The sequence below is a fragment of the Balaenoptera physalus genome, assembly GCF_965194825.1.
Source record: "Balaenoptera physalus genome assembly, chromosome: 12".
In the NCBI taxonomy this organism is placed as follows: domain Eukaryota; kingdom Metazoa; phylum Chordata; class Mammalia; order Artiodactyla; family Balaenopteridae; genus Balaenoptera; species Balaenoptera physalus.
This window is the reverse complement of record NC_138897.1, coordinates 77,191,985-77,211,616: the sequence shown is the minus strand read 5'-3', so window position 1 is coordinate 77,211,616 and position 19,632 is coordinate 77,191,985. Positions and strand designations below refer to the sequence as shown.

The 19,632-nt window shown below is 41.4% G+C and overlaps 1 protein-coding gene across 2 annotated transcripts in view; it reads left to right on the top strand.

The window, feature by feature from the left end:
* Positions 1-2,404: 2,404 nt before the first annotated feature.
* The window catches only part of LOC309639837 (unconventional myosin-XVIIIb-like), a 62,232-nt gene continuing 45,004 nt past the window's right edge, over positions 2,405-19,632 (top strand). For both annotated transcript variants that reach the window (XR_014251886.1, XM_082417613.1), the window contains exon 1: positions 2,405-2,722. Coding sequence is in view for 1 of the 2 variants with exons in the window: in XM_082417613.1 (XP_082273739.1) it covers positions 2,642-2,722 (81 nt within the window). In the remaining variant the exon portion in view is untranslated. The remainder of the gene's footprint in view (positions 2,723-19,632) is intronic.

Genomic DNA, 19,632 nt, shown 5'->3' with positions numbered 1-19,632 from the left:
TCATTTATTGTTTTTGGCCGTGCCGTGCGGCATGTGGGATCTTATTTCCCTGACCAGGGATCGAACCCGCGCCCCCTGCAGTGGAAGCTCGGAGTCTTAATCACTGGACCTCCAGGGAAGTCCCCAGGGTTTGCTTTGACATCCATCGAATGGTGGCAGGTGGGCGCGGGGAGCAGCTTACTGTGAGCCATCCTGTGTAGAAATGCAGGGTGGAGGGGAGGACAGATGGAGCGGGAGGGAAAGAAGCGGAGGAGGGAGGGAGGGAGGGACGGAGGGCGGGCGAGAGACAGACAGAGAGTTTCCGGAGACAATAGCTCTGGCCGTGTCCTAGGGCATGAAAGCTGAAAATAGCTCCTAGTGCCCGGAGCCTTGGAGCCGGAGCCTGGGAGCCAGGGTGACTGGCTCTCCTCCCTGGTGTGTGTGTGTTGCGGGGGGGCGGGGGGGGGAGGCTCTGGGCTTCTCAGGCTGGGAATGGGGTGCACAGAGCAGGGACGGAGCAGGGACCCTTCTCTCTGGGACCTCGTGGGCCATCCTCAGCTCACAAAGCTGAGCCACTCCTGGCCCTACGAGTGGGGAGCTTATCCTCCCTGTCCCCTGGATCACACCCCCTCACACACAACTTCCCCGTGTGTGTTCCCAGCAACCAAGAGAATCTGTTTTTAAAAGATTTGGGCGAGGGGGGTAACCATACAAACAAGAGCAGAATGGATACTTTTCCAGAATGTGAATGGCTCTGTGTAAGCCCAACCCCAGGGTAACCACAGTCCTGACCTCTAACACCCTTGACGAGTCAGCCTTGGTCTGGGCTTGCGGACCCACGGAAGCTTCCTCATCCCCTCCTTCAGATCCCATCTCTCCCTCGGCGTCTTTGTGAGAAGCACCCGGGGAAGTGGGACTGCTAGGCTGTACTGCTGCTAGAACTCCACCTGGGCTCCACCAGGCTCCAGCCCCCGCCGCCCTGTGCACCTCTCTGACCCTGAGGCACCTCAACTGGTAGGAGCCGCATCACCTTCCCTCCTGGGACTTGTGACACTTAAGGGAGACACCGAAAGGATAAGCCTTTGGCTCCCTGGCTGGCAAAGATCAGGTACTCAATTGTCATACGTGTCCGTATCAGTGAGGGTTCTCCAGACAAACAGAATCCATAGGGGGTGTGTGTGTATATACACACACACGTACATATGTACACGCATACAAAAATATACAGCTGTGTACATATGCGGTATGCATACACACATATACACATATAGTATAGACAATACACACATACATATATACACACATATAAAATGCATAGTTTGTATATATACAGTATGTACACATACGTATAACATATGCAATATACACACCTAGGTACATATATATCATACATATATACACACAAAGATATTTAGGTGTGTATATAGACAGTATACATATATACACATATAATATATGCAATACATACACGTACATACATATAGACACACATATACACCTACATATAAAAGCATATAGCATAAAAATATATATGTACTGTATATATAAATTCATCGTATATATACATACATATATCAGATATATAAGATATATAAACATACATATATACAATGTATACACACACATACACACCCATATGTAAATATGCACATGTACATACACATATAAATACATATGCAAGTGTGTATAAATAGTATATACATATATACATATAATACTTAGAAACATATACACATACAGGTATACAACATATATGCACACCTATATATAAATATACACTGTATACATACATACAGTGTACATATACTGTATATATACACACACCCATATATCAATATATATAACTGATGGACGAGGCCCACCCACGCCGTGGCATTGACAATCTCCTTTACGCAAAGTGGACCAATTTCAGTGTTCATCTCTTCTGAAAAATACCTTCCTGGCCACATCTGGAATAATGTTTGTGGTTGCCGGGGCCCCACGCAGTGCGCACATGAGATTAACCATCCCCGTGGCGATGATGACACTTTATTTTCTCCCTTGACCATTGTCACTACTATTCCAATTAAAATGGCAGCGCCATGAGGGCAGGGCATTTCCTTTTTTGCCAGTACTGAGCGTCCAGGGTCTGGTGCCTAGCATAGGCTAAATACACGGCATTTTTGTGAACAGAAGCCGGGATTCCGGCTGTCATATTTAATGAGGAATTACAGTCTTATTATTTGGGGTGGGGGTGGGGTGTCACGGTACGTCAAGGGCGGGAGTCGAACTCGCCACCCCAGGTCCCGAGGGGTCTCCCCGGGTCCCCACTTCGGGCCGGTGGGGGTGGGCGGGGGCAGCCGAAGACGTGCGTGCGTGCGTGCGTGGGAGTCCACGGGGGTGTGCGGCGCTCGCGCCGCGAGTGGGTGGTTCAGCCCGGCCCCGGCTCCTTGTGCTCGCCTCACGCCGGCCCGAGTTGGCGGCAGCGCTGGAGGCCCCGGGCCTGTGACCACCAAGAGGGAGCCGGGGCCGGACGGGAGCGCGGCGGCGGCGGCGGCTGAGGCCCCGGCCAGGCCCCCTCCCCTCAGCCGCCCGCCCGCCTGCCTGCCCCGCCCCCGCAGGCGGCGCCCCGCCCCTCCCCCAACCGCCAGACTAGCCTGGTGCGGGGGCCGCGCGCGAAGACATGGGGGAGAAGTTGGAGCTGAGGCTGGAGTCGCCCGTGGGAGCCGAGCCCGCCGTCTACCCGTGGCCGCTGCCGGTCTACGTGAGTGCCGCCCGTCCCCTCTTCCCGGACCCCCGCCCCTCTTCCCCCACGGCGCGCGCTGAGCCCACCGAGAAACGGAGCTACTCGAGTCGCCAGACCCTCTTTGGAGCTCCCCTTCCCGCCCCGCCGTGGTTCTCCGCGGCCGTTTCCAGCCCCCGCGCGCAGGGTGGGCAGAGGGGAGCCGGGGCCGGCCGGGGGCGCAGGCTCGGCCGCGGGGACCCCGCGCTTCCGAGGGGCGCCCGAGCCGGGCTGCCGTTGGCTCTGTAGGGCTGGGGACCCCGGTCCCCCCGGGCCTGGCCTGCCGGCGGGCTTGCCCTTCCGTACTTTATGATCTGACACGTCGGGTTTCTTTTTCCTGACGAGCTTTACCGGGCTTTACCTGACCAGCTTTACCAGCGTCCCCTGATAATGTGTTAGATATTCAAGTATTAGGGCCCGGTCCCATCCCTATGGAATCAGCAACTCTCGGGGGCTCAGTGATCTCTGTTATAACAGGCCCTCCAGATGATTTTTATTCACCTTAAAGTTTGAAAATATCTGCATTGTCAGCTGGCCAAAGCGTCCACCAGCAGGTGAAGGGGAGTGGCGCCTGGAAAAGATAGGGACTAGCCGAGGTAAGTACAGTAGCATTTGCCGTGGTAGTAATGGAGAATGCCTTTTCTCCACTGGTTGGCACAGACTAGTATCTGGGAGCAGTGGCAGGGTTATTTAGGATGCTTTACATTTCAGTGTAGAGTGACCGCTGTCCTGGTTTGCCAGGGACTTCCCCTGTGTGAGCACTTAAAATCTCATCCTGGCAAACCCCTTAGCCTTGGGTTTGAAAAACTTAGGGCATAACATGAAATTTAGGGGAAACATGATCTAGGTTTTGGGCAAGTCACAAGTGCTAATTAAAGCTAAGCAAGTATGGACAACATCTAGCCTTCTTTACCCCTTTGCGGGGAGGTAAATCTTGACTGGGTGAAAGGACTTATTGTTAAGAGATCTTTGTAGAAACATCCCCTTCTGCTTAGTCCGCTGGTTCTCAGTTCTGGCTAGACATTGGCATCGTCTGAGGAGATTTAAAATGATTTTATTGGTCTAGGATGACCAGCCGTCGGTGTGAGGGTTTTTAAAAAGTGCTTCAGATGATTCTAATGTGCAGCCAAATTTCGGTGCCACTGCTTAAGTTTTTGAACCGCTGCTACATATTTTCACCTCATCTTCCTATGAGAATATCCAACTGTAGTTGAGGTTTGTTTTTTTTCTTTTTCTTTTTTTAACTGTCTTATTATAAGATTTACTGTCTTAAATAAGATTGAATGTACAGAAAATCCTGCTAGTCCATCTGGTATAGCTGGATACCCAGAATACTATCGTTAAGATATGTACCATTTAAGTATTGTGACTGGCCTTTTTAAAATTAACATATGCATTAAATTAGTATTGATAGTATAGATCTCTTTCGAAGTTGTCATGTTGGGGAGCTATACCTCTAATCTGCTGCCATTGCTAAATATCTGGACACCTCTTATTAGGAATTGCTCTTAAAAATCTTTCGGGATTAAAACCGAGATTGCTGTATTATTTGTACTGGGACCACAAAAACCTCACAAAGTTCCCCCGCTGTACCTTCTACCCCCATCTCTAACCCTTGGCAACTTCTAATCTGTTCTCCATCTCCACAGTTTTGTTATTTTAAGAATAATATGTAAACATAATCATGAATTACTTAATCTTCGGAGATTGGCTTTTTAAAATTTTTCCCTCGGCATCATTCCCTTGAAGTTCATTTCAATTTTTGCATATATTAATAATTTGTTCCTTGTTGTTGCTCGGTAGTATTCTATCATAAGGTTTTATCACAATTTGTTTCAACATTCACCCATTGAAAGACACTTGGGTAGTTGCCAGTTTTTGGCTATTAGAAATAAAACTGCTGTGAACATTTCTGTGTAAGTTTCTGTGGGAACTTCATTAAGTTTTTGTTTCTTTTGGATAAATGCTCAAGAGTACAATTACTGCATTGTAGGGTGAATCTACTTTTAGGATTAAAAGAGACTGTCAAGCTGTTTCTCAGAGTGGCTAAACCATTTTATTTTCCCACCAGTGATGTGATATAATTTTTCTATGTACTCGCCAGCATTTGATGTTGTCACAATACTTTAATTTTAGTTATTCTCTGATATCTCATTATGGTCTTAATGTGCATTTCCCTAATGGCTAACGATGTTGAACATCTTTTCATGTGCTTCTTTGCCATGTGTATATTCTCTTCCATGAAATGTCTGCTCCTGTCTTCTGCCTATTTTCTAGTTGGATTTTTTTAAGTTGTTTGGAGAGTTCTTTGTATATTATAGATACAAATCATTTGTCTCATGTGGGATTTTCAAATATGTTTTCCCACTGTATAATTTAAGTTTTCATCCACTTAAAAGGATCTTCTATGAAGCATTTTTAACTCATTTTGATGAGATCCAATTTATCAGTTTTTGCTTTTATTGATCATACTTTCGGTGTCAAGTCTAAGAATTATTCACCTAGTTCTAGATGCCAAAGATTTTCTCCTATTTTTTTTTTCTAAAAATGTCCTGCTTTTACGTTTAAGATTATGATCCACTTTGATTTAATTTTTGTGTAAGGTGTGTAAGGTTTAGGTTAAGGTTCATTTGTTGTTTGTTTTTGTCGAGGGATGTCCAACTGTTTGAGTACCATTTTTTGAAAAGTCTATTCTTCCTTGATAGCTTTTGCACTGCTGTCAAAAACAAGTTAAATGTATTTATGTCAGTCTATTTCTGGGTTCTCTGTTCCATTCCATTGATCTATGTATCTACCCTCCATCATTACTGCAAAATCTTGAAATTGGGTAGATTAATTCCTCCCATTTTAATCTTCCTTTACAAATTGTTTTAGCTATTCTTCAGCCTCTTCTTACCATATAAATCTTAGAATAAGCTTGTCTATATCCACAAAAACCTTGAGGGCATTTTAAGAGTAATTGTGTTAAGCCTCTTAACTTGGGGAGAATTGACATCTTTATTATGTTGTGTTTTCTAATCCATGAACAAGGTATGTCTCCCTATTTGTTTGGGACTTTTAAAATTTTCTTCATCAGCATTTTGTAATTTTCAGTATAGAGGTCCTATAAATGTCTTATTGGGCTTATATTTAAGTATTTATTTAGGTCAGGTGTAAATGGCATCACATATTTTTAATTTAAGCTTCTACACATTTATTATTAATATATAATTTGATAAAATTGTGTTGATCTTGTACTCTAAAACATTTACAAACTAATATTATTTCTCAAGCTTTTTGTGGATTCCTTGGTATTTTCTCCATTTAGATTATCATCTCATCTTCAGATATAGACAGTTTTACTTTTCCTTATTCAATATAATAGGATATATTACTATTCAACATTCAGTAGGATATATTCCTTCCTATTCAACATAGTAGGAATAGTCCTTTTATCTTTTAAATAAACTTTTTAAAAATTTAACTTGTAAATTTACGTATTTATTTATTTTTGCTTTATTTTCTTACTAGAACCTCCAGTAATATATTTAATAAAAGTGGTGAGAGCAGATATCGGTGCCTTGTTTCTGATCTTACAGAGAAAGCATTCAGTCTTTCACAGTTAAATATAATGTCGGTATAGGTTGTTTGTAGATCATCTTTATGAGTTTCAGTATGTTCCTTTTCTATTCCTAGTTTGCTTGGAGTTTTTTTTCTTCTTTTTTTAAAATCATGAATGGGATTGGATTTTGTCAAATGCTTTCTCTGCATTAATGGATAGGATCACATGACTTTTCCCCCTTAATCTATTGGATATGGTGGATTACATTGTTTGATTTTCAAATATTTAACCAACTTTGCATAACTGGAATAAATACCACTTGGTCATGGTATATTATTCTTTTTATATATTTCTGGATTTAACTTGCTAATATTTGGCTGAGGATTTTTACAGCCAATTTCATAAAAAATATTGGTCTGTAGTTTTCTTCTTTCTATACTATCCCTGTCTGGTTTTGGTATCAAGGTAATACTGGCTTCATAAAATTAATTAGGAACTGTTCCCTCTACTTCTATTTCTTATCAAGTCATGTAAAATTGGTGTTAATTCTTTAAGTCTTGGGTAAAAGTGAAACGTCTAAGCCTGAATATTTCTTTTGGGAGTTTTTAAATGAAAAATCAGTGTTTCTAATGGTTATAGGAAAATTGAGATTATCTATTTCATCTTGGCTGAGTTTTGGTAGTTTTGGGTGTAGAAGCATGGGTCCATTTCATCTACATTTTTGAATTTATAGTATAGACTTGTTCATAATGACTTGTCCCTTATCAACCTGCAGGATATGTCATGGTATCCCTGGTTGCATTTCTGATATCTGTGATTTGTGCCAATCTCTCTTTTTATCTTTATCAGTCTTGCTACATCTTTATTGATTAGATTGTTTATTTCAAAGAACCAGCCTTTTGTTTCATTGATTCCCCCCCCCCTATTTTCCTGTTTTCAGTTTCATGGATTTTTGTTTCATCTTTATTATTTCCTTCTTTCTGCTTGTTTAGTGTTTTTTCCTCTTCCGTTTTTACTATTTTAATATAGAAAATTAGATTATTGCTTTGAAATATTTTCTTTCCCAATTTAGTGCTATAAACTTCCCTTTCAGCATTGCTTTCACTTCATTCCACAAACTTTGATCTGTTATATCTCCATTTTCTTTTATTTTATGCATTTAAAAATTTTTCCTTGACTTTTTACCCATGAGTTATTTGGAATTGTGATGTTTAGTTTTCATGTGATTGAAGATTTTCCTGTTGTCTTTCTGTTATTGATTTCTAGTCTGATTCCATTATGGCTAGAGAACATACTCTCTATGATTTTAATTCTTTTAAATCTGCTAATGTTTTTTTATCACCCAGTGTATGGTATATGAGTGAATGTTCCATGGACACTTGAATATGTATTCTGCTTTTATTGAGTGTGTTCTTTAAATGTCAGTTATATCCTGTTGATTGATGATGTTTTCAGTTCTTCCATATCCTTGCTGATTTTTCTCTCTGGTAGTTCTATAAATTGCTGTGTTGAAGTCTCAAATAATAATTGTGGATTTAAAATTTTCTCCTTTTACCTTTTTCAGTGTTTGCTTCATGTGTTTTGAAGTTCTGTTGTTTGGTGCACACACATTTAGTATCACTAGGTCATCTAGGTGGATTATTCCTGTTACCTTTAAGTAATGACCCTCTTTACCCCTAATAATTTCCTTTGCTCTGAAATCTACTTTATCTGATATTACTATAGCCATTTCTGCTTTTTCTGATTAATGTTCATATGATATATCTTTTTCATCCTTTTACTTTGAACTACCTATATCATGATGTTTAAAGTAAGCTTCTTATAGACAGTATATAGTTGGATCATGCTTGTGATTTTTTCATCTACTCTTTCAATCTCTGTCTTTGACTTGGTTATTTAGATCATTTACAGTTAATGTAATTATTGCTATGTTAAAGATTAGGCCTACCATTTTATTTTTTGTTTTGTCTTTTACCTTAGTTTCTCAATCCTGTGTTTCTCTTATTTTGCCTTCTTGTGGGTTACTTAAACATTTTTTAATAAGTCCATTTTAATCTAATTTATTTATAATCATTTGTGTATACTGTTTGTATAGTTTTCTTAGTGGTTGCTTTTGGCATTACACTATACATATGTAACTTACCATAGCCTACTGGAATCAGTGTTTTATTATATCAAGTGAAGTTTCGAAATTTTACTTCCATTTAGGTCTCTTAATATTCCCCAGTTTTAAAGTATGATTTTCTGTAGTATTTCCTTTACATTGAGAACCACATCAGATGGTGTCATAATTTTTGCTTTGACCATCATATAGAATTTAAGAAACTCATGAGGCTAATGATAGTCTCTTATATTTACCCCATTTGTTTTCACCCATTCCATTGTTCCCCTTTTCTTTCTGAAGTTCCCAGTCTTCTGTTCTTGTTTTTTTATGTTTTCATAACAGTAGATGATATCTGGGCTTTCCAGTGCCATTGGATATGAGTTTCAGGAAACCCTGAGCCTGACTCACTTAATGCTACTGAGTTGGAGGGTTTGTATATGTTGGGCCTGTTGTCACAGCAGATGCTAGCAGATTAGACTAATGTTGATGGGACTAGTGCCACAGGAGGATGCATTCCCATTCAGGCTATGCTGCTGCTACAGTAGATCAAATCCCCCTCTACCCCAAGTGTGGGGCAGTGACCTGCTGCTGTCACTGCTTCTTTATTAGGCTGCTTTTGCCTCAGGTGTGTGGTGGGATCCCTTGGAAGCTGCTGCTGCTGTCAATCACAAGGTTAAATTCATTTTAGAAATACTTAAATATAAATATATAGCCTGGCTCTTGTAGGACCTCTGTATTTGTTTTTTATTGCTTTCATATGAATTACCACAAATTTAGTGACTCAAAACAACGTAAATTTATTACCTTACAAGTCTGACATTGGTCTCAATTGAGTAAAGTAAAAGTGTTGGCAGGATCGACAGATGAATGGATAAAGCTGTGGCACATATATACAATGGAATATTACTCAGCCATAAAAAGAAATGAAATTGAGTTATTTGTAGTGAGGTGGATGGACCTAGAGACTGTCATACAGAGTGAAGTAAGTCAGAAAGAGAAAAACAAATACCGTATGCTAACACATATATATGGAATCTAAAAAAAAAAAAAAAGAAAAAAAATGGTCAGAAGAACCTAGGGGCAAGACAGGAATAAAGATGCAGACCTACTAGAGAATGGACTTTAGGATATGGGGAGGGGGAAGGGTAAGCTGGGACAAAGTGAGAGAGTGGCATGGACATACACTACCAAACGTAAAACAGATAGCTAGTGGGAAGCAGCCGCATAGCGCAGGGAGATCAGCTGGGTGCTTTGTGACCACCTAGAGGGGTGGGATAGGGAGGGTGAGAGGGAGGGAGACGCAAGAGGGAAGAGATATGGGGACATATGTATATGTATAACTGATTCACTTTGTTATAAAGCAGAAACTAACACACCATTGTAAAGCAATTTACTCCAATAAAGATGTTAAAAAAAAAAACGGCATCATATAACACGTGGCCTTTTGCATCTGGCTTCTCTCAACATAATGTTTTCAGGGTTCATCTACGTTGTAGCATGTGTATCAGTACTGCCTGCCTTTCTGTATCTGATAATATTCCCACGTATGGCTATGCCACATTTCGTTTATCCATTCATCCGCCGACTGTTTCCAGTTTTTGGCTCTCATGAATAATGCCACTAGGAGAAGAAGGTGTTTTTTAACGTGTAATTTGAGCAAGTGGTTCCATGTTATTAACATGCCCTGGGGGGGTGTGTGTGTGACAGGCCTGCCCTCCCCTGCAGCTCTAGTTCCAGTCTCTGAAATGCATTGAGGATTCTGTTTGAGGATTCTGTCTTCCTTTGTGTTTTCTGCTCCCCACTCTCCCTCCTGTAACCCCTTTCTGCCATCCCCACTCCCCCCACCCCACCAGTCACACGTTGCAAGCCCCAGACCTGTTTTTTCCATTGTGATTAAGCCGTTGTGATTAAGCCGTCATCTGAATCCGCCTCCAGGAGCCTCTGATCTGAACCCCCTAGTGGCATTAACGTGGCCCGCATGCTATTAACTTCAGCCTCACAGATTTTCCCCCACTGAGAACAGCTTTGCTGGGCACTGAGGGTCTGTGACTTTTATCTCAATTAGGCCGTTAAAAAACTGAAACATGGTTTAGATAAATAACTCCTCCTTCCCTTCCTCCTGACTCTGAGCTTGGAGCTGGTGAGCTGGCTGGGGAGAAGGTCATGGGATGGGGGCTGGGGGATGGGGAGAGAGGACAAGGTAATCGTGCCTGACACGGATCTGTAACTACACGTGGACAGAGCTCTATACTGAACGTGTCTGGTCCCTCCTTTGCTCCGAGGGGTTCCCGTTTTCTGGTTGGTGTGAGGGGTGGGGCAGAGTGGAAGGTGGACCAAGGTTGCAGTAGCTTTGTCTGACTCTCTAGGTCTGTGACATCCCCCTTCAAGCGCATCCCTCTTCCCCACTGTCTCCCCATCTCTTCCCTCCGCCCCTTTCCGTGACTGTCTCCCTGTGTTTCCACCTTGTTGCTTTTCTGTGGTCCCTCTGTTTCTCTTTCACCCTCTACCTGTCTCCGCCTTTTGTCTCCTTCCGAACCTTCCGGCATCCCCTGTGCTGCGGTTGGCGCATGGTTTGGGGGATCGCCCTCCAACGCGGGCTGCAGCCGACTTGTCAAACTGCTTTGTGAAACAAAAAATGTAGAAATCTTTCATTTACTTGGCCTCTGAGGCTTCGCTGGGGTGGCGGGCAATTGGCAGACCTGTCGGCTACACCCCACACTGGTCGTTGTTTCATATTCTTAGCTATAAAAGTGGGGATTCAAATGGTACCTGCTTCATAAGGCCGTAGTGAGGATCCAGCAGGAAGTGGATGCGAAGCCCTGAACGCAGTGATTGATTCTCAGCAGATGCTCAATGAATGAAATCTCTTAAATGAAATCATTTATTATAAAAATTTTTAGTCCTGGGTAAAAATGGACCAGAACAATGAGCCCCCATGCATATACACCACCCAGATTCGATATGTTTCACATTTTGTGTACCTGCTTTGTCCATCCCCTCTTTTTGTGGTTGCCGGAATATTTTAAAGCTATTAGCAAACCCCTCGTAGCATTTCAGCCCTATGTGCATCTCTAAAAAATCTGAATGTTTTCTCATACAACCTTGAGACCTTTATGCCAACCAATGAAAATGATGATTCTTACTTTAATACTGAGTCCATATTCAGTTTTTTCTGATTAACTTTAAATTGTCCTTTTACTCTTGTGTTTTTTGAATCAGGATCCAAATATTGTTCTTGTATTGTAATTGGTAATAACATCCCATTAATCCAGAACAGTCCCCCACCCCACCCCCACCCCCAGGTAAATGACGTATTGAAGAAACTGGGCCGGCTGTAGAGTGTTCCACATTCTGGATTTCTCTGTTTGCTTTTTCGTGGTGTCATTTAAATTGCACTTCTGCTTCCTAAATTTCCTGTGAACTGAAAGCCAGCTCCAACAGCTGGATTAGCGTGTTAGGTTCGGACTTTGTAGCAAGAGGCACGTGACATGTAGGTGCCGCTCTGCCGTCACTTCTCTAAAGTGGGCTCAGGTGCGGTCAGCTCTCCGGCTCCTCATTCAGCTGTCATCTGCCGTTCGTTTCATTTTCACTGACGATCTCTGCATAAATCGATTATTTTATTAGGAAGTTAGGAAGCGGTGAGTTTGCTAATCATGCCATTCCTTCCACATTGACTGCTTTTACTCATCCACTTGAGCTATATATTTGCCTGTAAAGACAGTCAGGTGCGGTTGGCAGATTTCTCCCGTGACTTTTAAAAGCCTCCAGGTGTTACTCCCAGGGGTAACCCGCTGATAAGAGATTTTGCAGATATAATTAAGGTTGTGTTCTGGGTGGGTTGAATTTGCTCACACCAGCCCTTTAAAAGCAGAGAATGTCCTCAGGCCGGCATCAGAAGTCAGAGAGATTGAAGCAGGAGAAAGGTGGGACGCACCCTTGCCGACTTTGCAGGTGGAGGGGGCCCCATGAGAAGGATTGTGAGTGTGTCGAGGAGCTGAGGGTGACCCCTCCTCCTTGGCAGGCAGCAAGGGAACAGGGACCTCAGTCCTACAGCCCTCGGAACTGCATTCTGCCAACAGCATGAATGAGTTTGGGAGCAGATTCCTCCCTGGAGCCTCTAGATAAGAACCCAGGTTGCCAGCACCTTGATTCTGGCTTTGTGAGCCCCTAAGCAGAAAACCCAGCAGAGCCAGCCAGGACTTCTGACCTCCAGAACTAGGAGGTATTTATTAGTGGTGTTTTTAAGTCACTGAGTTTGTGGATATTTGTTACACAGCAATAGAAGACTAATAGAGCAGGATCAATGCTTAACTTCTTTATTTTTAATTGCCGGTTTCCAGAATAAAAAAGGTTAAGCTATATATGCCTTTATCTTCCTCATCCTTACATAGAAATCATACGTCTTAACGGACATCAATGAAGTTGATTCCTAATTTGCTATCAGTAAAACTTACTCATGTAGATATTGACAAATGTCCTGGGTTTGGCTCATTGAAAGAATGGTTTTAAAGGGATACTGGTTATCAAATAGACAGTAAAATCAATTTGTCGGTTAAAATCAATTTGTATGGTTAAGATGTTTTGCTACCATTTTCTTCTGTGATATACTGAAATAATTTCATCATATGCAAGTGGGGCACATAACATTTGATAAATTCCATCTGTCTGTTGACAATCTACTCACTTCTCTGACTGCATACCCTCTCCTGTTAGAGAAGGATGTTTCCGATTATAAGAAGACTCCAAAATAGATGCTTAATTCATAAAGTATGCGAATGTTCCTCTCATATATAAAGAACATCATGGTTAAAATTCTATGACGTCACATCGTTATTGCCACGTAAGACATTTCATTTTCTCACACTGACTTCAGAGCTTAATCCAGAGTCTGAATATTAATCTTTTTGAATTCGTGTGAGAATTGGTGTCTTTGAAACATGGTTTTGGTCAAAACAAAATTTTGCAACTTTTACTCTTTTAAAAACAGCTTTATTGAGGCATGATATTACATGTTATAAAATTCACTCATTATGAGTGTATAATTTGATGAGTTTTAGTAAACTCTGAGTTGTGCAGCCAGCACCACAGTCTAATTTTAAAACATTTCCATGTCTCAAAGAGACACCCTGTGCCCACTTGTAGTCACTTCCTGCTCCCATCCCCAGGCAACCAATAATCTGCTTTCTGTCTCTATAGTAATTTTCCTTTTCTGAACATTTCATATGAGTGGAATCTTACAGGCTGTAGACTGTTAGTCTTTTGCATATGGCTTCTTTCATTTAACACCAGGTTTTGGAGGTTGATCCACGTTGTGTGTTCCGGTCTCTCGTTCCCTTTTGTTGCTGAATAATATTCCATTTCATGGATAGACCACATTTTGTTTATCCCTTCGCCAGTTGATAGACATTTGAATTATTCCCACTTTTGGTCTGTTACAAACGATGCTGCTGTGTTCACATTCACGTACAAGTGTGGATGTATGTTTTCATTTCTCCTGGGTGTGTAACTAGGAGTGGAATTTCTGGGCTGTATGGTGAATTCATGTTTAACTTTCTAAGGAATCACTAATTGCTTTCTAAATTATACTATATTTCATAGAAATATTGCTAAGCGATACTATATACATTCTCACCATCATTTTATGAGAGTTCCAGGTTTGCCATAGCCTCATCAACACTTGCTGTTGTCTTTGATTCTAGCCTTCGTAGTGGGTGTGAAGTGGTGCTTCATTGGGTCTTGATTTACATTTCCCTAACAGTTAGTGATATTGGACATGTTTGTGGTGATTAGCCATTCTTATATCTTCTTTGGTGGAATGTCTGTTTAAATCTTATGCCCATTTAAAAAATTGATTGTCTTTATTTATGTTATTTATCATGTGTATAATTCACAAATACTTCCTCCCAGTCAGTGGCTTCTTTTTCATTTTCTTCATAGTGACTTTTGAAGTACAGAAGGTTTTAATTTTGAAGTCCAGTTTACAAATTTTTAGAATAAATTTTGGTGTCTTATCTAAGAACTTTTTGCCTAACTGAATTCCCCAAAGATTTTTTTCTCTTTTTCTTCTAGAAGTGTTTTAGCATTTTAACTCTTAGGTCTTTGTTTGATTTTTGAGTTGTCATGTATAATGTGAGGTAAGGGTCTAAATTCATCTTTTTTTGCATGTGGCTATCTAGTTGTCTGAAAAAAGTTTGTTTTTTTGTTTGAAGAAAAAAACGTTTTCTTCCTCCATTGGATTGTCTTGGCACCTTTGTTGAAAATTAATTGGCCATAAATTTAAGGACTTATTTCTGGACTCTTAGTTTTGTTCTGTTGATGTATATGTCTGTCCTTATGCTGGTTCCACACTGTCTTGATTACTGTAGCTTTATAGTAAGTTTTGAAATCAGGAAATAAAAACCTTCTCACTTTATTCTTTTTTTTTTTTTTTCCAAAATTGTTTTTGGCTCTTCTGGATCCTTTGCATTTCCATATGAATTTTAGCATCAGTTTTTCAATTTCTGCCAAAAAAAAAAAAAAAAAACCTACTCAGATTTTGGTAGGGATTTTGTTGAATGTATAGATTTGGAGACAACTGTCATTTTAACAACATTAAGTCTTCCAATCCATGAATGAAATGTCTCTACAGTTGTTTACGTCGTCCCTAATTTCTCTCAGCAGTGCTTTGTAGTTTTCAGTCTTATGTGTCTTCTTAAATTTATTCACAATTATTTTAATGTTTTTGATGCTATTATGGATGAAATTGTTTCTTTAATTTCATTTTTGGTTGTTCATTGCTAGTACATGGAAATAGAATTGGTTTTTGTATGATGATCTTGTATCCTACAATCTTGCTGAACTAATTTATTAGTTCTAGTAGATTTGTGTATGTGTGTATGTGTGTGAGTTCTTTAGGATTCTCTACATGTAAGATCCTGTCTCTGAATAAAAACAAATTTACTCCTTTCTTTCCAGTCTGGTGCCTTTTCTTTTCGATTTTTACTTTTCACTTTGATTTCTTAAATATTTATTAACGTTGGTCTCCAACATATTTAGCATGATTTCAGAGAACATTCGGGTTGAAAGAATGCATAAATTATATTTGGCATTTGGGGCTAAGGCATAAGAAATATACTTGCCATGGACTTTGAAAAAAAAAGTACGTTTCATTATAAAAAGGATACATTGGAAAGACAGAAATTGCTACCTTACAAAGTTCTTTTTTTTTTTTTTTAATTATTATTTATTTATTTTTGGCTGTGTTGGGTCTCCGTTTCTGTGCGAGGGCTTCCTCTAGCTGCGGCAAGTGGGGGCCACTCTTCATCGCGGTGCGCGGGCCTCACTATCGTGGCCTTTCGTTGCGGAGCACAGGCTCCAGACGCGCAGGCTCAGTAGTTGTGGCTCACAGGCCTAGTTGCTCTGCGGCATGTGGGATCTTCCCAGACCAGGGCTCGAACCCGTGTCCCCTGCATTAGCAGGCAGATTCTCAACCACTGCGCCACCAGGGAAGCCCCAAAGTTCTTTTTAAAAGGATTTTCTGAGCAGGCCTGTAGAAAGAAAGGTGGACACAGACATGACATAGAGACCTCTTTTTTTAATTTGGTAATTATATGCAAAATACAGGACCACAGAAGTACTGAAAAAAAAAATAAGCGACACAGGGGAAAACATTTTAGGATTACTTTTTTGTCAGTTTCAAGGAACAAAGTTACCAGCCTATTTTATGATTATAAAATTATTGCTCGAAGTGCTTTGTGCTTCAAAACATGGTAGATGGCTAAAATCTGCAAATACTTAACCTCTGTGCAACTTCTGACTTGAAGACCAGAGTTAAATGGTAGAACATCGAGCCCTTTTGCATGTGGTCGTAGAGAGGGAAATCTTAACCCGGGGAACCCCCCTTCAGGCTTTGTTTTCTGTTTTGTTTCCACCTTTGTTTGGAAGAGTTTGTTTGTGTCCCTGTGCAGGGCTTTCCCCAGACAAACAGCCTCCCTGATTGACAGTCACAGATGGCCGCAGTCCCACCCTGTCTGATGTGTAAAACTTCCTCCAGCTGAGAGCCACCAGCCCCAAAAGAGAAGAAAACCTGAGGCCCCATTCAACCCCGCATCAATTATCCATGCCTTTGTGGAGACTTCTAGTGAGGGAAAGAGTTAAAGATCCATTTAAACTTTCAAACAGCAGAGGTAAACACTTGACTAAGCACAGCTAATTGGATTTTCAATTGGAGAGGCCAGGCAGCCACAGGCAACGGGTGGTGAGGAACCCACAGAAATGATGGACCCAGATTCTGCACTTTCAACTTGCATCTCTAAACAGAAATGCCGCCTAGAGAGGAAAGACCCTGAAGAAGAGGGAAAAGCTGTTAGTCCAAACCCCACTGGGAGGCAGTCCTTTGGGCTGACTCCTTATCTGTGTTGGCTCCCACAAGCCTGGGTATTGGCGCCCCGGGTTGGAGACGCCACCTGCCCTGCCACGCAGCCTCTGCGGCTCTGAAAACTGGGGACATCTGAGAAAATTGTGGCAGCTTTCAAAGAGAGTAAAAAGGCTTAAACCAGTCCTATGAGAAATTTAGTTGTCTTTTTGTTTGTTTGTTTATTTTAAACCAGTTTATTTGGGCTGGTTTTCCTTTTACAAGACATCATTCAGGTTCTAAGACCAGCCATGATTATCTCTTCCCAGAAAAATTCAGAAGAGGTACACTTTTACTGGAATGGCACAATCCTTTAACATCTGCTAATCACTAGAACTATAGGAACCCTGGCATGTGACCACCAGACCCCTGATCTGCAGGCTGGCAACTCTCTCTGATCTTTTAGGTGGTTGCTATTTAATTTTCCCTGAGCTCTTTTGAGCCCGTGATTGATGGGAATTACTATTGGTTTAAGACAGTGATGGCCACCTGTGTACTAAACACAACACTAGTGTTTTCTATGCTAGTTAAAATAATGTGACCAAGTTTGCCCATCCCCCAAAAAGCAGAGCCTGAATAGGAGGTAGGCACTTCACAACTGCTATTTTCTGTCTGTCACCAGGAAAAGTTAGTGGGGAAATGAGCACACATCGGGGTTTTTTTTTTTAATTTTTTTAAAAAAATTTATTTATTTATATTTATTTTTGGCTGTGTTGGGTCTTTGTTTCTGTGCGAGGGCTTTTCTCTAGTTGCGGCAAGCGGGGGCCACTCTTCATCGTGGTGCGCGGGCCTCTCACTATCGCGGCCTCTCTTGTTGCGGAGCACAGGCTCCAGACGCGCAGGCTCAGTAGTTGTGGCTCACGGGCCTAGTTGCTCTGTGGCATGTGGGATCTTCCCAGACCAGGGCTTGAACCCGTGTCCCCTGCATTGGCAGGCAGACTCTCAACCACTGCGCCAGCAGGGAAGCCCTGGGTTTTTTTTTAATGGAAGTATAGTTGATAGAATGTTGTGTTAGTTTCAGGTGTACAGCAAAGTGATTCAGTTATACGTATATATATTCTTTTTCAGATTCTTTTCCATTATAGGTTATTACAAGATATTGAATGTAGTTCCCTGTGCCATACAGTAGGTCCTTGTGTTTATCTATTTTATATATAATGGTGTGTATCTGTTAATCCCAAACTCCTAATTTATCCCTCCCCACCTTTCTCCTTCGGTAGCCATAAGTTTGTTTTCTATGTCTGTGAGTCTGTTTCTGTTTTGTAAATCAGTTCATTTGTATCATTTTTTTTAGATTCCATGTATAAGTGATATCATGTAATATTTGTCTTTCTCTGTCTGACTCACTTCACTTAGTATGATAATCTCTAGGTCCGTCCATGTTGCTGCAAATGGCATTATTTCATTCTTTTTTATGGCTGCATAATATATCATTGTGTATATATTGATATATACCGCATCATCTTTATCCATTCATCTGTGGACGGACATTTAGGCTGCTTCCATGTCTTGGCTATTGTAAATAGTGCTGGAGTTTGTTTTTAAAAAAACATATAAACTATACAATTCCTAGTTAATATATCATGATACTAAAATCCAGAATTTGGGGGCAGTGCACAGGTCTCTGCTTTATGTGCTTTGTTGAATGAGACATTGAGAATCTAATATATTTTAAGTGCTCCATTGGAAATGTCTTATTAAACAAAAAGGCACATAGGGGAGACTAGAACAGCGTCAGGCCACAGAGGACTTTGCACCTGCCACCAGCTCACTCTGCAAAAGGATGGATGTGAAACCCACAGACCTCTGGCATGCCAGTATCAGACAGCTGTAAGGAGTGTTTACTACTGCCCAGAAGTGTCCGAAATTCTTGGAAGGGGCTACTGGTGATGTTTCAGAGCCATGAGTTTAGATCCCACGGCAAGTGTGGGGAAACCACTCTTAGCCAAAAGGAAAGTCTAGCCAATCAGCCAACATCTGCAACTGACTCAACTTTGTAGCTGTCTCGTTGCCTGGGTCCGCATAATTAAGGGAAAATACTACATACTGTAGCAATATTAGCAAAGCTGGGGTCTTAATATATATTCCTGGAGAGTTCTAAGGACCTAGGAAACATCACCTGTACTGGAAAAATTGACCGTCAGCTTCCTGAACTGACAGTAGAGGGATGATTGGGTGGTTTTAGGACTTCAGGAGCCCCAAACGCCTGAAATTCCAGGTGGCAGTGCACTGTCATAATATCCCCTGGTTTTAGCTCTTTTGGAAATACCTTTTCTGAGGGTTTTATACATTATCTTTGATTTATTTTAGTATTCCTACTTCTAGTCAAAGTCAAGACCAGGAAATGTAGAGATATGCTATGAGGTGGTTCTCGGGCTTTGTTTGAAATCTACTAAAAATTCAGTCATTCATTCAGTAAATTTCACTGTGTACCATGCATCCGTGAATAGTACTGCTATGGGTGCCCCTATGGAGCTAACATTCTTTGTTTAATATATTTATTTAATTATTTATTTGGCTGCTCTGGGTCTTAGTTGTGGCATGCGGGATCTTTTAGTTGCAGCATGCGAGCTCTTAGTTGTGGCATGTGGGATCTAGTTCCCTGACCAGGGATCGAACCCGGGCCCCCTTGCACTTAGCCACTGGACCACCAGGGAAGTCCCTGGAGCTAACATTCCAGCGGGAGGGGGGGTGGCGCGGGAGACAGACCAACGAATACACACTGTCTGCACAGTAGTAAATGTTGTGGAGAATTGTAGAGGCCAGAGGGGGGCAGGGCTTGCCAGTGTGTGCGGCAGTTTCAAATAGGGTGTTTGGAGAAGGCACCACTTATAAAGGGACGGTTGAACAGCGTC